This window comes from Anabrus simplex, chromosome 8 (assembly GCF_040414725.1).
Source record: "Anabrus simplex isolate iqAnaSimp1 chromosome 8, ASM4041472v1, whole genome shotgun sequence".
Lineage (NCBI taxonomy): Eukaryota > Metazoa > Arthropoda > Insecta > Orthoptera > Tettigoniidae > Anabrus > Anabrus simplex.
This window is the reverse complement of record NC_090272.1, coordinates 224,539,137-224,558,649: the sequence shown is the minus strand read 5'-3', so window position 1 is coordinate 224,558,649 and position 19,513 is coordinate 224,539,137. Positions and strand designations below refer to the sequence as shown.

General features: G+C 37.8%; 1 protein-coding gene across 1 annotated transcript; it reads right to left on the bottom strand.

Moving 5' to 3' along the window:
• Nucleotides 1-497: 497 nt before the first annotated feature.
• LOC136878730 (uncharacterized) lies at nt 498-18,935 on the bottom strand. Its single transcript, XM_067152177.2, has 3 exons — nt 18,719-18,935; nt 13,199-13,358; nt 498-2,063 (listed from the first exon to the last, which is right to left on the bottom strand). Exons 1-3 carry the CDS (start codon nt 18,873-18,875, stop codon nt 1,565-1,567), a joined length of 816 nt encoding a protein of 271 aa, XP_067008278.1. The 5' UTR covers nt 18,876-18,935; the 3' UTR covers nt 498-1,564.
• Nucleotides 18,936-19,513: the final 578 nt, after the last annotated feature.

Below are 19,513 nucleotides of genomic sequence, written 5' to 3'. Positions count from 1 at the left end.
TTCACAGCTTGAGTTCAACCACTCTCTTCTAATCAGTATCAAATTGAACGTGCATTGCAATGATTCCATTGTTTTGTGGCTCAGTCATTTGTCATAAACCGCTATCAAATTGCTGTTTCACATTTTCATTTGTCAGCGCTGTAATCACTGTGTTGGCTGTCGGTCAAATGAGTGGGAAAAGAAAACATGTAGTGGTATGATGAACAGTATGAATTAACTGATGGAGCCATTATCAGCTTAGTATTCCAAGATAAAAATTATGACATAAACAATGTAGAAAGCAAAATCTGACATATTGATGGTTTGACTGTGGTCAAAAAGACAGTGACTGCTCTATTCAGGACAGCAAGATGATGTATCACTGTCCGACATTAGGATGCTGCGTTGTCTGCGCAATATGATGGCAAAAAAGTGAGGCAGCATAATCAATCTGAAGACTGTTAAAGGCTAACGAAAATATAAGCTTAATTATTTGATACATACAGTATTGTTTATTGGGTTTTTTTAAATGTATACATACCATATTTTTAAATACCTAGAGTTCATTTTAACTTGATTTGTTCCTTCTTTTTCGTGTAATGAGTAAAGGGACTGTCTAATTTCTAATCAGTTTTCAGTAACAACACTGATCAACATCAACACCAGTGGTCACCACTTGTAGCACAGACATCTAGACGCGGTATGTATGAACAGCACATTGTTAGGTCCCCTGAGTGTATAGTTTATTCATTATCCCTGTTGGTGTTTGCTTGCTTGGTTATTGATATGGCTGTGTGTAAAGGCCGTGTTGTGAACGCTAGCAATTTTTCCTTTAATTATAAGAATGATTTCTGCAATTTATCAGTTTTATCAATGACATGAGTTGATTTCAAGTACAGACTTTGTGAAAGGTGTGGGCATAATATAAAATTAAGTATGAACAAGAATCACATAGCTTTTACAGGTTATCACCGAGTTGAAGGCAGTGGTCAATGTCGTTGGTATGTTAATGGACAGGAAATACACTTTTTTTTTGGTGACTTTAAATAGTTATTATATGAAATTGATTACTTTGTTGTTCTGCGGTGTCTTCTACCAAAACCTCTCACCCCTATTATAAAGCTTAAATTGCATTTCAATATTCTGCTAGCAAGTTGTACCCTCCCTGCATTACAGCAAGTTTCATACCAAATATTCTCCTTTACAGATTTTATTTACTTGTGTTTCTATTATGCACGGGTTGGTAACGGAATCTGTCAGTGTGAGAGGAGTAAGTAAAGCGGATCTGGGGGCGTAAGCTCCCAGGTCATGGCCGCGATCTATTAACAAGCTGAAGTTGGGTGACAGCAGCGCATTCTACCTGAATGCTGAATTAATATTTCCACTATTTAAACTTCATTATTATGCTATTTAGGGTGGTCAGCAGGTAGTGAAGTTCTCCCAATCAACCTTTTACCCAACGTAGTCTTGGTCCATATTAACTTGGATAATCGAGACTCTACAGTACGTAGAATAATGCCAGACACAATTAGTAACTTGTTTCCACCACACAAACAAGATACAAAATTAACTCGTCTTTCAAATTTCATATTAAGCAGTCTCGTTCTGAAGCACCTCTCTGGACAGGAATATTGACCACTTTGAGAACATGAACACTGCCATCAGTAAAGGATGGAGTTGCACTATCCTCCAAGTCAGTTGAGCTTGTCGGAGGATTCCAGGGCATGGCATTCCGGGAGCTGTACTGTAGGGGAGAAGTCTGTTCTAACTGATGCTGCTCCTCTGCCTGCATCACAACCTGGAATAGCTCCCTCTTGATTGTGTTCTGATATGGAGGTGGCAGCCTCTTGGTAGTCTCACACATGCTGGCAAAGAACATATCCAGTGGGTCTGTACATTTTTTCTGAGGCTGATCCACAGCTGTCAGGTATCGCACCACTGTCTGCGTGTCATCACATCCTGGAGTTACTACTTCTGGTAGATGATATTCAATTTCTTCTTCTTCTTCTATATCTATCTTATTAACTGAGCAATCACTTTCAAAAGGTGTGATCTGAGACGTATCAGGAGCACAAGATATATTCCTGTAACACACCAAGAACAGCCAAGATAAAGGATTCATTCAATCACTAGTCTAGCATCAGATGAATAACTGAAGTTTTTCCAAAGATAGATATATCCTGGTACTAAAAGTGGATATCCTGAATGTAAGGGTTTCACACTAAACTTATTTATCACCTCTCTCAATACTAGCTGTTATAATTTACAAATATGAATACCTGTGCAAACATAACATCAGAGAGCAAGCCAGGACTTCAGAGTACAAAAAGAAAATAAACAGATCTAAATACCGGTAACAGTTTAAAAGTTCACAGAGCTAATACGTTTGTACAGTAGAACTTCTCATAACATACATCTCTGAATAATGGACAATTCTAAATAATGGACACTTCATAATTCCCTGGCAGAAATACACGTTTTAAAATTATACAGTTATTTCTAAATAACAGACACTCTCAATAATGGACGTGCACACAAAAGCTATACTCCAGCGTTAGTTTAAAACTTCTAGATAATCGATACTGTGAAAGAAAAGGCTTAAAAATTCCTGCAATTCAGAGGTAGACATAATGCCTTTCAGCATTCAGACTGCAAGCCTCTGTGAATTTATTAAATATCTCTACAATCCTCCATTTATAACTACCTCTGTGGCCTTGTTTAATTCCATACCTCTTACCAAACCAAACCCCATGGCACTACAGCCCTTGAAGGGCCTTGGCCTACCAAGCGACCGCTGCTCAGCCCGAAGGCCTGCAGATTACGACGTGTCGTGTGGTCAGCACAATGAATCCTCTCAGCCGTTATTCTTGGCTTTCTGGATTGGGGCCGCTATCTCACCATCAGATAGCTCCTCAATTCTAATCACGTAGGCTGAGTGGACCACGAACCAGCCCTCAGGTCCAGGTAAAAATCTCTGATCTGGCCAGGAATCGAATCCGGGACCTCCGGGTAAGAGGCAGGCACGCTACCCCCTACACCACGGGGCCGGCTCCATACCTCTTATCTTTAAATAATTACAAACTGAGTTCAACCATTGTCATCTTGATCACTTCTTCTCTTATCCTCCAGACGGAGTCCATTATCCTCCTCCATTCACTTCATATAACCCCACCACGGACGCCTGTTTATGCGTACAGCTTCATCCATCGAGTTCATTCCTATCGTAGCCCTTACATCCTCATTCTGTGTACCCTCCTGACATTGTTCCCACCTGTTTGTATCAGCAATAATTCATGCTACTTTCATATCTGTTACTTCTAATTGATGAATAATACATCCTGAGTCAACCCAGCTTTCACTACTGTACAGCAAATTTGGTCCAGAAACAGACCAGTGTAATGATAGTTTCATCCAGGAGTTGACATATTTCTTACAGAATACAATACAATACAATACAATACAATACAATACGATTTATTTTGTCTGGCAAGATTAAGGCCATTAGGCCCTCTCTTCCATCTAACCAGAAAATACAGTTTCTACATGTGCAAAATTGAAATAAGTACACTTACAATTGAAACATCTTGCAACTACTAAACAATACAATATTATGATTTAAAAAAGGAAAAAATAGGAGAATGATGATGATGATGATGATGATGATGATGATGATGATTATTATTTACACAATTATGACATGATTAGCTAATTTCTATTATCCTTGGTAATAACAGTGGGATTATATAAAGTCTATAGTTTGAGGAAGGCTAAATCTACAATATTTCCATAGCATTACTTAGTAGGTAGCGGTGACAAAGTTGCCTAAAACTAGCAGGTGAGGCTCCTCTGACAGAGACGGGTAGTGCATTCCATTGTCGTGCTGAAGAAATAACAAATGAGTTTGTGTATCGTGTGGTGCGGTGAGGTGGAATAGATAAGAGTGCATCAAATTTTGACCGTGTTCCAAAACTGTGATTGGATGAGAGGTGGTGAAATTGACTGTACAAGTAGGGAGGTGTGCATGAGGAGAGTATTTGACGAAGAAGGCATAAAGCATGAAGATTACGGCGCTGTTTGAGTTTTAGCCAACCGAGCTCATCATAGGCAGGTGTAACATGGTCAAAGTAACGTAGGTCACATATATAGCGAACACAGGCGTTTTGCGCGCGTTGTAGTTTGTCGTTAAGAGTAGTAGTCAGTTTAAACCTAGGAATTTCATTTTTGTCCGTATTGAACTGAGAAAGGATGATAGGAAAAACTTTTTAAGTAGTAGTCAGGTCGTTGTACACGGCATCACAGTAGTCGAAGTGAGGCAATACTGCTGATAGCAACTGCAAGCTCACTGCATTAGCTTTACTGCACCTTGATTCAATTTCTCTCGCTGCTGTTCTTAGGTTTCTTACCTACTGACATCACTTACGTCTTGGAAACGCTAATTTTCATATCTTGCACCTATTTTTTTCAGTTCCAAGGTATTAGATTGCAGGCTTTCAGCACAGTCTGCCATTAAGACCAAGTCATTGGCATACGCCAAACTGCTTACTACACTTCCACCTAACTGAATCAATCCCTCCCTCCCACATTCTACCTCTCATTGGATGATCTATGTAAACATGTATGATTACAGTCTTAAGTTCCTTAAACCAAGAACTCATTCTACCATCAATTCTCACTGCAGCCCGATTGTCAATGTAAATGCCTTTGATGGCTTTTAATAATCTACCCTTAATCCAATAATCCCCCAGTATAGCTAATATCTTTTCCCTCTGTACTTTTATTTTTCCAGTTAAGGACGTGAACTCTATTGAAAATTCTTGTCTCTGTGGGACGAGGGTGATGATTAACTGATAGAAGCTGTAAAAAGTCAGTTAACGACTGCTTGCTGCATGTGAATGTTGCAGTTTCATTCTCTCAAACACATTTTGTAGCTTTCATAAGTTCAAAGCCTCAAATTCGGTTGACAATGATTTCTAGTCAACAATAAATATCTTCTCTTAGGTTTGCAGTGTGTTTTAATAAGATTTAAACTCCTCCATTGTTTTACAGGTGTTCTACTTCAGCTTCATTAAGAAGTCAGCTTTTAATATTCAATAAGTCATCATCATCATCATCATCATCATCAATGTCCCACTCCAGTCGCCCAGATGTGGTTTACAAGCCTCCTCCACTCCTTTCTGTCATTCCACTTTTCATGCTCCATTACTTCTGCCACATCCAATCCAGCTTCTCTAATGTCCTTCAAAATCTGATCCATCCACCTTCTTGGTCTTCCAACTGGTCTCTTTCCCTTAACTTCTCTTTCCAATTCCCTTCTTCCTACCCATTCCTTTCCCATTCATTTTACATGTCCGAACCATTTCAGTCTTGCTTTCTGTATGTTCTGTACTAACGGTTCTATATTCAGCTCTTCTCTGATTTTAATATTTTGAATTCTATCTCTTCTTGTCTTTTTAACTGATGTTCTTAAAAATTTCATTTCTAGTGCTTGGATCTTACTATCTTGTCTCTTATTAGTTACCAGTGTTTCTAGTCCATATGTTACAATTGGTATGAAATACTGTTTATATAATGTTAATTTCGTTATCTTAGGTACTTTGTCATCCCATATAAGTTCTTAGCCTTGATGATAAAATGTTGTACCTTTACTTAGTCTGTTATTAATTTCAGGGTTGATTTCATTACTTCCATTAATAATGCTACCCTGTATGTATCAATCACTACTGACCTGCATTTAGGCAGTCGCCCAGGTGGCAGATTCCCCATCTGTTGTTTTCCTAGCCTTTTCTTAAATGATCGCAAAGAAATTGGAAATTGATTCAAAATCTCCCTTGGTAAGTTATTCCAATCCCTAACTCCCCTTCCTATAAAGAAATATTTTCCCCAATTTGTCCCCTTGAATTCCAACTCTATCTTCATATTGTGATCTTTCCTACTTTTGAAGACACCACTAAAACTTATTCATCTACTCATGTCCTCCCACGCCATTTCTCCACTGACAGCTCGGAACAAACCACTTAGTCAAGCAGCTCGTCTCCTTTCTCCCAAGTCTTCCCAGCCCAAACTTTGCAACATTCTTGTAACGCCACTCTTTTGTTGGAAATCACCCAGAACAAATCGAGCTGCATTTCTTTGGATTCTTTCCACTTCTTGAATCAAGTAATCCTGGTGAAGGTCTCATACACTGGAACCATACTCTAGTTGGGGTCTAACCAGAGACTTATATGCCCTCCCCTTTACATCCTTACTACAACCCCTAAATAACCTCATAACCATGTGCAGAGATCTGTATCCTTTATTAACAATCATATTTATATGATTACCCCAATGGAGGTCTTTTCTTATATTAACACCTAGGTACTTACAACAATCCCCAAAAGGAACTTTCACCCCATCAACACAGTAATTAAAACTGAGTGGACTTTTCATATTTGTGAAACTCACAACCTGACTTTTAACCCCGTTTATCATCACCATTGTCCACCGTCCATCTCACAACATTATCAAGGTCAGCCTGCACCCGCTCACAATCTTGTAATTTATTTATTACTCTGTACAGAATAACATCATCTGCAAACAGCCTTATCTCTGATTCCATTTCTTTACACATATCATTGATATATATAAGAAAATATAAAGGTCCAATAATACTGCCTTGAGGAATTCCCCACTTAATTATTACACGGTCAGATAAGGCTTCGCCTACTCTAATTCTCTGAGTTCTATTTTCTAGAAATATAGCCACCCATTCAATCACTCTTTTTTCTAGTCCAATAGCCTCATTTTTTCCAGTAGTCTTCCATGATCTACCCTATCAAATGCCTTAGATAGGTCAATTGCAATACAGTCCATTTGGCCTCCTGAATCCAGGAAATCTGCTATATTTTGCTGAAATCCTACAAGCTGAGCTTCAGTGAAATAACCTTTCCTAAACCCGAACTGCCTACTGTCAAATCAGTTATTAATTTTGCAAACATGTGTAATATAATCAGAAAGAATGCTTTTCCAAAGCTTACATACAATGCATGTCAAACTGACTGGCCTGTAATTTTCAGGTTTATGTCTATCACCCTTTCCTTTATACACAGGGGCTACTATACCAACTCTCCATTCATTTGGTATAGCTCCTTCAACCAAACAATAATCAAATAAGTATTTCAGATATGGTACTATACCCCAATACATTGCCTTTAGTATATCCCCAGAAATCTGATCAATTCCAGCTGCTTTTCTAGCTTTCAACGTTTGTATCTTACTGTAAATGTCATTGTTATCATAGATAAATTTTAATACTTCTTTAGTATTACTCACCTCCCCTATCTGGACATTATCCTTGTAACCAACAATCTTTACATTCTGCTGACTGAATACTTCTGCCTTTTGAAGATCCTCGCATACACACTCCCCTTGTTCATTAATGATTCCTGGAATCTTTGAACCTGTTTCTGCCTTAAAGTACCTATACATACCCTTCCATTTTTCACTAAAATTTGTATGACCACCAATTATGCTTGCCATCATATTATCCTTAGCTGACTTCTTTGCTAGATTCAATTTTCTAGTAAGTTCCTTCAATTTCTCCTTACTTCCATAACCATTTCTAACTCTATTTCATTCCAATCTGCATCTCCTTCTGAGTCTCTTTAATTCTCTGTTATAATATAGTGGATCCTTACTATTCCTTACCACCTTTAAAGGTACAAACCTATTTTCACATTCCTCAACAATTGCTTTAAACCCATCCCAGAGTCTGTTTACATTTTTATTTACCATTTTCCAGCGATGATAGTTACTTTTTAAAAACTGCCTCATGCCTGTTTTATCAGCCATATTTTACTGCCTAATAGTCCTAATTTTAATACCTTCCTTTCTTTCAGATTTATTTTTAACTACGACCAAAACGGCTTCGTGATAACTAATACCATCTATTACTTAGGTTTCTCTATAGAGCTCATCCGGTTTTATCAGCACCACATCCAAAATATTCTTCCCTCTAGTTGGTTCCATCACTTTCTGAATCAGCTGCCCTTCCCATATTAACTTATTTGCCATTTGTTGTTCATGCTTCCTGTCGTTCGCATTACCTTCCCAACTGACATTTGGTAAATTGAGATCACCCGCTACTATCACATTCCTTTCCATATCATTTCCAACATAGCTGATTATTTTATCAAATAATTCTGAATCAGCGTCAGCGCTACCCTTTCCCGGTCTGTACACTCCAATTTCATGTTTTTCATCCTTAACTTTTTTGTAGCTTACAAATTCTTCTTTCACCAGAATGAATACTTCCCCTCTTACCATTCCTATCCTATCTCTACGATACACACTCCAGTTCTGTGAGAATATTTCTGCATCCATTATATCATTTCTCGGCCATGATTTAACTCCTATTACAATATCTGGTAAGTATACATCTATTAAATTACTTAATTCGATTCCTTTGTTTACAATGCTTCTACAGTTGAGCATTAACAATTTTATGTCATCCCTACTGATTTCCAGTTCCCTGTTATATACTGTTATACATTCTCCAACTGTTCTCTATCTAAGTTCACTTGGCTTCTCTTTTTCTCTTTTCCACAGTGCATGACTATAGTTTTTTTTTTTTACTAATTGCCATTCCAAACTCCTTCACATTTTCATTCCAAACGTCCAGTGTCTCCTTTGTACTTCCTTTTCTCCATTTCCCCAAATCACCACATAATTTGCAAATACCAAAGCATTCACTTCATCACTACTGATACTCTGTTTTACACGTTTTATGATTTCATCCATCAATATAATAAACAAAAATGGCAACAGTGCACTTCCTTTCTTGAGACCTGTTTTTTATAAAATGTTTCAGTCACCACTCCCCACTTGTACACTGCTTTTACTCTCGTGATACAACATTTTTATCTTGTTAACTAATGATTTTGGTACATTCCTTTTCAGTAGGCATTCCCATACATGTTTTCTCTTAACTGTATCATAAGCTTTATCCAAATCCAAAAACACGAATATGATTTCCTTGTTCCTTTTCAGATGTTTTTCCATTATCATTTGCACTGTAAATATCAAGTCTATTGTTGATCTATTCGGTCTGAAGTCATATTGTTCTTTCTCTAACTGTGTTTCTATTATATCCCTCAGTCTTTTGTCTATGATTTTCTCCATTATTTTTAACCCATGTGATAATAGAGTTATACCTCTATAATTTTCACATTTCTTCCTATTTCCTTCTTTGAACAGTGGAACAATGCTTCCTTGCTGCCAATCTTCAGGTAACCTTTCATCCTTCCATACGGCATTGAGGGCTCTGTATAGCCACTGCAGTCCAATGCTTGCTGCTGCCTTAATCATATCAGCATTGAATTTGTCTTTTCCACTTGCTTTACCTTTGGTCATTGCTTTCGCTGCTCTTTCAAGTTCCAACCATGTTAATGGGTTCTCTTCTTTTTCTCCATCTATTATTTCCATTTTCTTATCTCCTCCTTCCTCCGAGCAGTTGTCCTCATTATAAAGTTTTTCAAAATACTTTGCCATCACCATCTGAAGACCCTTTTTGTCATGTACTAGGATCCATCTTCTCTCTCTAATGCCTTGATTTTTCTTGATTTATTCTATTTGATTTTATTTTAATATTCACTAAGTATGAGCTTGATTATGTCAGGTGTTTATGTTAAAATATTTGGGGGTAAGATTTTCATAATTATGCATGTAATCATTCATAATTACATGTATTTTATAAATACTACTGTATATTTATGAACTCATAGCCATCCATTGCAATTAACATAGAAGTCCTACAGTCAGTATTAAATAAGTAATAATCACAAAATATAAATATAGAAGCTTATTTGTAATAATATTACCCCCTATGGGTGGGGGTGGTAGAATAACACCCACATTATCTCCTGCCTGTCATAAGAGGTGACTAATAGGGGGCCACAGGAGCTCTGAACTTGGAAGCGTGGACTGGCAACCATGGGGCCAAAAGCTCAGCCCTGGCACTGCTTCCACTTACTTGTGCCAAGCTGCTCACTTTAATTTATCCTATCTTTTCCGACCCCAATGCTATTTGAGCATTTGAGGGCTAAGGAGTCTTTTATTTTCATGTCCTTCATGGCCCTTGGCTTTCATTGGCCAATACGTTCATTTTTTGAAATGTCAGATTCCTTCATTTTATCCTATCTTTTCTAACCCCAACGCTATTTGAGCATTTGAGGGCTAAGGAGTCTTTTATTTTCATGTCCTTCATGGCCCTTGGCTTTCATTGGCCAATACGTTCATTTTTTGAAATGTCAGATTCCTTTTTCTCTCTGATTAGTGTTATATAGAGAATGGTTACCTAGTTGTACTACCTGTTAAAACAATAATCACCACCACCACATCTAATGAGATTCATTTGGGGATGTATGAGTTATTGTTCAAGTACAAAGAAATCCGTAATCAAAAATGTCATAGAGCAATAGTCAAGTGATTTGAAACCTTTCAAACTGTTAGAACTATCACTGTTGTGGTTGATCGAGTTTCTCTTTTGAGGACGCAGTTTGTGGTTCAGGTGTGGGTTAAGAAGTGGGTTACAGTAATCACGTTCAAATTCATGAATCAATAGGCAATGGTTGAGGGGTCTTATAAACTGTCCTGAGAGTCGGAACACTAGTTCCTGTAGAAGAGAAGTAGGCATCTCAGACATATTCTGATTCATGGCCCTCATTGTGCTATGGCTAAGGAAAAAGTCAGTAACTGCAGAATTAAACAAATGTGGAGAGTTTTGTATCAATTCTGCAACATAATACAGCCATTAAAAGCAGTAACATGACTTTTTGTTCAAAACATAAGGAAAAATCAGTAACTGCCTTTGCAATTCTTTCAACGTCTACAATGACAGAAAGCAGTACATAGAGACTGCACTGTAGAAAGCATTATCTGCAGAAGTACTGCATTTTAAGCTTTTACTTTCATTCATTCATTCCATGCACAACATTGACAGAGGACAGTAAATACTGGCTACAATACAAGAAAGCAGTGTCTGCACATTGCTACCTTAAAAATAAAATTCAGGAAACTCAATCGTCAAAAAATTACCAGTATTTCGCCCAGAGTGCGGTATGGGCTCATTAGTAGGATACCGCACCTTTCCAAGACACTGGCCGGCACTGCACTGTGCTTATCACGTGTATGGCTTACAGTGGTGTCGCTACCGGTGTGCTAGCCAGCCAGTGTCTTGGAAAGGTGCGGTATCCAACTGATGAGCCCATGCCGCACTCTGGGCAAAACACTGGTAATTTTTTGACAATTGAGTTTCTGAATTTTATTTTTAGCTATCTAGCTATCTCAATCAGAAGCCATATTTTTTGTTACATTGCTACCTTGTTTATTTCTTGTTGGTAATCTAATCATTCTAGTAAGATGCTGTGCCATAAATACATTTTCCTGCTTGTTTTATAGTTAATACATTAATTTTAATGTCATCCATACAGTAGAAAGTAATGGGAAATTGATTAAACTTTAATTAGTAAATATTCAAGATAAACTTAAATATTATAAATTAAGTGGTCCACCTATTCAATACAATATATAATTTATTATATTTAGTACATGTTTCGTCCCCTAACATTAATATATCAGAAATACAAAATAGATATTATAAAAATTGGAAAGACACATTGAAATATTGATGTATGGTTACGACATTTCAAATGAGATCTTAGAAATTTTGTTAAAATTGTAAGTCATATGATAGATAAAACAGTTAAATTGTCCATTATACTCTTGATGATATTCTTGGAAAACACCAGTTGTGCTTTATAAAATCTTAAATGATCAATTGTCGTAAATAGCACACTTGATTTGTATCTCTTGATGAAAGATTTGTTAAATCTTTGGTATGCATTCCTTAGATAGTATAATATATTGAATGCTTCAGAATTTAAAGTCAACTCAGGGCCGTAGTGGCAAAGTTCTTTGTAGTAATGGATATAATTTTATTCCTTATTATTGGTCCCGATGTGCAAAGAAGGACTCACTTCTAGCGAGGTAAGTGTGCATCTGCTTTAAAACAAGTACTGGTAGTTACTACGCTGAGCGGGGAGTGGAATAAAATTATATCCATTACTACAAAGAACTTTGCCACTATGGCCCCGAGTTGACTTTAAATTCTGAAGCATTCAATATATTATACTATCTAAAGAAAGCATACCAAAGATTTAACAAATCTTTCATCAAGAGATACAAATCAAGTGTGCTATTTACAACAATTGATCATTTAAGATTTTATAAAGCACAACTGGTATTTTCCAAGAATATCATCAAGAGTATAATGGACAATTTAACTGTTTTATCTATCATATGACTTACAATTTTAACAAAATTTCTAAGATCTCATTTTAAATGTTGTAACCATATATCAATATTTTAATGTGTCTTTCCAATTTTAATAATATCTATTTTGTATTTCTGATATATTAATGTTAGGGGACGAAACATGTACTAAATATAATAAATTATATACCGGTATTGTATTGAATAGGCGAACCACTTAGTTTATAATATTTAAGTTTATCTTGAATATTTACTAATTGATTATAGTCAATACGGTATTAGTAATACTTGAAATGAAGCTGTTAAAGCTTATCACTTGTGAACTTTAATCTCCATATTCTCATTTTTCAAATTCAGGTAGTCCCTGCCCTTTTCCTTAGTATGGCAATATACAACCCACCACTGGTCCCTAAACTGTTAGAGGAGAAATTCTCATAGGGACTATGTGTACGAAAGGTAGAATCCTACTTGACAGAAATTTACCTTGCTCAGAATGTTTGAACATGCCTTGGACCTCTTAATTAATAACACATACCATAATAACATGTTTTTCAATTTGAAGAATAATGAGTGGTACTGTATATCTGTGCTTTTGGTTGGCTTTTGTCTGATGAGTTTTGTAGTAGTCTTTCTGGTCCATATGGGATACTTCTTGTAAATTATTTGCTTATAGAATTATTATTGTAGAGCTCAAAAAAAGGACTGAAGAGGCAGTGAGACCTACACAGACGAGGGTAAGAAGAGAAGAAGAAAGACAATTTGTTGCAGATGAAAAATGACTGAAATTGAAATAATTGATAAAGAGATTTAACCTATTCAATACAATTTTAACTGTAATATTCTTCAATACGGAACAATGAAATTTTTAACTTTAGAAATGACTGAAGTTCTTTACATCCTATAATATACTTACTCCCTAGAATTCATGAAAGGTAAAATGAATTCCATCTCTGTACGATATTTCCATTGTGCAAAAGTTCTATCTGGCTGGTCATTCAGACATCTCTTTTCTCTCTTCAGTGCCTCCCTGAAGCAGTCACGAAGTTTCTTCCATTCAACTTTCAAAATTTTAGCTGAAAATTAAATTATCTTAATGTTAGTCATTTCTTTTTCTCAGATTGGAATATAATTTTATGCAAAAAAAAAAACTCTCTCACACAGTGCTCAGTCTGAGTTTTTTTTAAGAGCTGAAAATCAGCCAAATATACCATAAGTTCACATTTATTTGTAGTCTGTCTGTTAGGTCATCAGCCCAGAGGCTGGTTGGATCCTCAAATAGCACCAGCAAAGGTTATGCGGTTATGAGGAAACCCCAAAAACCAATCGCAGCACCAAAATGAGGCGTACTAGGCAAGATGAGGAGTGAGGTAGTTTGCCATTGCTTTCCTCACTGGGTCAGAAAGTACTATTGCAGCACAACTGACCCTATGAGCAGCACCTTTCATAACACTCAGATGCACTAGTCATGCTCTGAATGTCATTACTCAGCACTACCCATACCCCAGCAACTTCCATATTGTCACAGCCATGGATGTTGACTGGGACTTCGATGGAAGCTACACTTTACTCTGGCCTGTGCCAAGAGATGGATGCAAAAGTACTGTATCCATCAAGAAATGACAGCAGGCATGTTATTTGTAGTACCTACATAAAATACACTGCTTATGCAAAAACGTACAGTTAGATATTTTAACATCTCTTTGCATACAGCTTTGATGTTACAAAACTTTTCTACCACAGTGACAACTCTATTAAATAAGGATATAGAATTTGATTTAAAAAAATGTCTGTACACACAATCATGAATGATCTGCATTTAGGGCTGTCACCAGGTGGTTGATTCCATATCAATTCTTGCTTAGTATTTTCTTAAATAATTTCAAAGAGCTTGGAAATATTGCTGTATTCATGGTTTTCTGATTCAACGTCTTTTTTTTTTGTTAAGTTATTGCAACAGTTGCCTCAATTAATCACTGTCAACGTACACCAGTGATCTTATGATTCGATGATTGAAGTCTTGCGCAATGATCAGTGGCGGTACGTGGTATTGTTGCAGTGTTGCACAACTCCCAATAGTTTTACACTTCATTTGTCGTCTTTTCTTCTAATGTTTTGGTTTAATAAACCTAACATATATTCGAAAACATGTTAAAATGAACCATCTTTGGTCGTTCGCTATACTAATGCTTCGTAACGGACCAACAAACACTCCTGGCTTCGAATCAAACTCAGGGGGTGTGCTTTCCTACGGCAACTCCGTAGCAGACAGCGCAGCACAGTATACCTCAGCAGGGACGAGCCAAGCCTGCATAGCATCAGGTAGCATGCTCGCCAGTATTAGTCTCAGGGAGTTGCACAAGACTAGCAAGTCCCCTATCGAGAAGCAATTCCAAATGACCCCGTTAGATTGCGCCACTCTGGAGATTACTTAATTCCTACTTTCTCTCCTCTCGCAAAGGTAATTTCATTTCCATTTTTTTAGTTTAAAATTTTTGCTTTACGTTGCACTGCCGCAGATAGGTTTTACGGCGACGATGCAATAGGAAAGGGCTAGGAGTTGGAAGGAAGCGACCATGGCTTTAATTAAGGCATAGCCATAACATTTGCCTGGTGTGAAAACAGGAAACCGTGGAAAACCATCTTCAGGGCTTCCGACAGTGGTGTTCGAAGCCACTATCACAGCTACGCGATCCTAACAGCACGCCCAACTTGCTAGGTGATTTATTTCCCGCGCCATACCACACCACCCCCAATATTAGACCTACCAACATCTTGTTTCAATGATAAACAGGACGGCAAATTTTCTATTCAAGTGAGACAAAAGTAACTGTGCCAGGCTGAGTGGTTCAGACGGTTAAAGTATAGATAAGAAATGTGTTTTTCCACCATTCAATACACAATTTATTTTAATAGATTAAGCTAGTACCGGTTTCGGCTCTTTAACGGCCATCATCAGCGAGTACATGTTTTGTTTTAGCCATTAGACAATTCACAAGTTGTTATTGTATTAGGCATCCGGATGTCTAATGGGGGATGGAAATGTATACAATAGCATATAATAAATTTAAAGAGCCGAAACCGGTACTAGCTTAATCTATTAAAATAAATTGCGTATTGAATGGTGGAAAAACACATTTCTTATCTATACTTTGAATCTGTCAATACGGAAAATGAAATTTATAAATAATAATCAGATGGTTAAGACGCTAGTCTTCTGACCCCAACGTGGCAGGTTCGATGCTGGCTCAGTCCGTTGGTATTTGAAGGTGCTCAAATACGTCAGCCTCGTGTCAGTAGATTTACTGGCATGTAAAAGAACTCCTGCAGGACTACATTCTGACACCTTGGCGTCTCCGACAATTCTAAAAGGTTGTTAGTGGGACGTAAAGCCAATAGCATTATTATTAAGAGTAACCGTAGTTACAGTGTATAATTAGCCTCTTATTTCCTGGGTTGTAATTGCCAGATATATTTCAGTTTTAGTAGGAATGTAGTTCATTACTTAATGATAATATAGTTTCTTGTTATTTCTGTAAGCTATAACAATGTGACACTGAAACTTTTGGTGCAACACCCAGTTTCAGATACCACCAGCCACCACTGGCAATGACGCAGCATACAAACTGAGAAAATACTGAGTGCTGGTTCTTCCCAATATACTGTAAAAATAGATAATTTTGAGTGGTCATGAGCATGACTCATACTTGCAGGGTAGGCTAGAGAGCTGACTTGAATTAATTGTCGAATGTCAACTAAGTTATAAATAATAAGATTCATTAAATTAATAAATAGAATAACCTAATAGCCTACCTACTTACTAGCTACTTAAATTATGTTTTGACTACCTTTTTAACACTGCAAATAAATCCAACTATTATTTTAAACCTCCCTGTAAGAAGAGGACAGTGAATGCAAGTAGGTATTATTTTCAAATGAGCTGAGAGCGAGAGTCCATTATAGTGTATCTCTCGCTCGCAGTGGTAGTTTGGCTATCCGCCAATGTCCAGTGTTCCAATTATGACCTGTAGGTTGTTTCTTACTGATCCATGAGTGCACCACTTAGCACTGTCTGCTATGAGACAGCTTAATCATGTGCCATGAGCTCGCAGTTACTGCAAATCGATTCACTCGGACAGTTGAATGAATCAATACACTGCTTCGAATCATACACTCAGTAGCCAACACTAACACAATAGTGTCAGAAGGGAGAAGGTCTGGCAGTGTTTGTGAAAGATGAAGGTGCCTGAAGGACTTGTAAATAAAGTCCAGATGATGTACAGCTGCATGTGGGTTGAACAGGGACACTCATCACAGTTCGAGACCAAGAGTGGCATCCAAACGGTCAGTGTAGGCCTACTGTTCCCACGGCTGTTTATTGCAGTTATGGATGAAAAAATGAAGAGCATTAAAGTAATGTCGGGTGCGGTAGTTACCTTTGATGACAACATCGTGATCTGGGGAGAAACAGAAGATGAGGTGCGGGCAAGACTCAACGTGCAGAAGACCAAGTTTCAGGAGTTCTACCTCAAGATCAGCAAAACGAATACAGTAGTGATGGCAGTGAACAAAGACAGCCACCATTTGGAGAGTGTGGACAGTTTCACCTATCTCAGCAGGATAGCCTCCAAAAACAACTTAGCCTACTGATAATCTCTTACTCAACAGAACCTAACCATAAAACTAGTGATAATAATTAATATATACACCCCCATGCTGAGTGATTATTGGTATTAATATGACGGCATCATCAGTGGCGTATGCTGGGATCAAGACGTGGGCTACACTACCACTAGACTTAGGTTACCCCTTTTCGATGGTTGGTTTAGTGAATGTCAAGTCTTCAGTGTTTTGAGCTGCAGCCAATAGCCAATGGAGTAGCCTCCTGTGTTGTCAAGGCTGCTTCACAAGCTACTGTTCTGGCCTCTGCTACTGTCAATGCTCAACCTTTGATCAGAGGAGACTGTAGCCTACGGTTTAGCAAATTAAAGTCTGGCTTCATGGCTAAATGGATATAATGCTTGCCTTTGGTCTGAAGACCCCGGTTCAATTTTCAGAATCAACCCCTCATACTGTTAATTCCCCTGGCTTGGGGACTGGTATTTATGACGTCTTCGCCATTCATTTTATCCTCATCAGGTCACCACCAAGCCTACACAGATGCCGTGCACCATTATTATTATTATTAATATTATATAAAAATGTTGAATTTTACAGAAGTCGCACCTATCGTTCACTGGTTAATTAGCTTCCTCGGGAGATCAGTGGTTCAATTTCAATCAACAAAAGAGAACACTATAACTGAAAGACTGCATTTCATTTTAGCAGATCTACCAATAAAAGAAAACTATATTGCACTATAACAGCAGCCCTGCAGCGTCTTCCTACAAGGATGTAGAAGTAAACGGGAATGAAATACCAGCACTCTCTTATCTATATAATTAAGTCAGAAGTATGAGGTGAGGAAGTATATACGATGAGTAACGCATGGTTGATAGTTAGCAGTGGAGAAGGACGAGAGTCTGGGTTGCAATATCAGTTTCCGATGTCTTGCTCTCAGAAATATGTGCAACGTTTTTTCTCACTGCTTTCAAGTGTTCTAAATGGAACAATGTGTCAGATGCTTACATTATAGTGTGTTTTAGACTTCCATCATTCTCAATTAAGGTTTGGGCTTCACTGATAGCCTTGGTAGCCCTCAGTATACGCCACTAAGCATCATCATCGTCCGACTTCATGACTAACTGGTTAGCATACTAGCCTTTGATGTCAGGTTCGATTCCCGGCAGGGTCAGAGATTTTAATCTTCATTGGTTATTTCCCCTGGTTTTGGACTGGCTTTTTGTGCCATCTTCAACATTATTTTTTATCTTAGGTAGGGCCCCATCCTCATAGACAAGCAGGTTTCCCATGGGCGATAACTTGGAAGATCTGCACCAGACATCTCAAAAGGCCACAAGCCAGTATTATTATTATTATTATTATTATTATTATTATTATTATTATTATTATTATTATTATTACACCTATCATAATTTTGAAATGTCTATTCATTTCTTCTGAGGCTATGAGTCATTAGCTCCCTGAGGCTAAACGTGCGGTATCACAATTGATCTAAAAATGTACGGTATTTCCTCATTCTGCGACATTCCCGCGTCTCACTGTTAAAAATTTGAAAATCTTTAAAAGACTTATAAGACTAGAAACCGAATTTCCCTCTTGGGGACTTGAGCGCAGGCGCAAAATGTCTGCCTAACGACAAGCTAAGCTACGCTATGTACTTTGAGTTGACAATAGCTTGGCTTGGCACAGCACGGTTGTATTAACAAGCCAAGCTTTGGTTTTCTATTCGCTGATCATCCGCTATAAATACGAGGTATTCCTAATTATATGAGCAAAAATCCGACACTTCAGCTGTAATCTTAAATGTACTTACGGTCCTGTTGCAAAGCTTGTCCTATAGAACTCCAAGCCTTTTCTTTGGCATTTGTATCTTTGTAAATTTCCAAAGTTTTATCATAGAGGCAAGGATGTGAGCGGACCTCTTTAATGAGCTGGTCCATAGAACCTTTAGATCGTCTCAGTGGTCCCATCGAAGAATTTAAATAACATAACTTTAAACGCAGCAGTATCTATCTCCGGCATTAAACTGCAGGCTCACTACACATGCGCAGACGATTGTTATGATGTGGGACGTCATACCGTATGCTATGGTCGTAAGTTCTGCGTGAGTCCACGAACTCAAAATTTGTTGCTGGCGTAACCGTACTACTCTTGGTCGGATTCATATTAGGTATTACAAGTGTCTGCGGCCATCATTCAGCCTGCTGACTTGTTCGTACGCACGTACGAGTGCAGGTGCTTGTTAAATGAGAGTAGGCCTACCGGTACCTGTGTTAAAAGTGATAACTGTAGAATTGCGCACAGTTGTGATTATAGAAAACGTTGTAAGGTGCAAAATATTTTTATTAATCTGACCCGTTGGCTGAATGGTCAGCGTACTGGCCGGATCGGTGATTTTAATCGCTTCTGATTAATTCTTCTCGCTCGGGGACTGGGTGTATGTTCTCGTCCCAACACTCTCCTCTTCATATTCAGACATCATACCACACTACCCACCACCACAGAAACACGCAATAGTGATTACATCCCTCCAGTAAGGAAATCAGAAACGAAATTGTCCCCACTAAGTGGGGCACATGGTCCTGAGGTTCCCTCCGTCTACATCAAA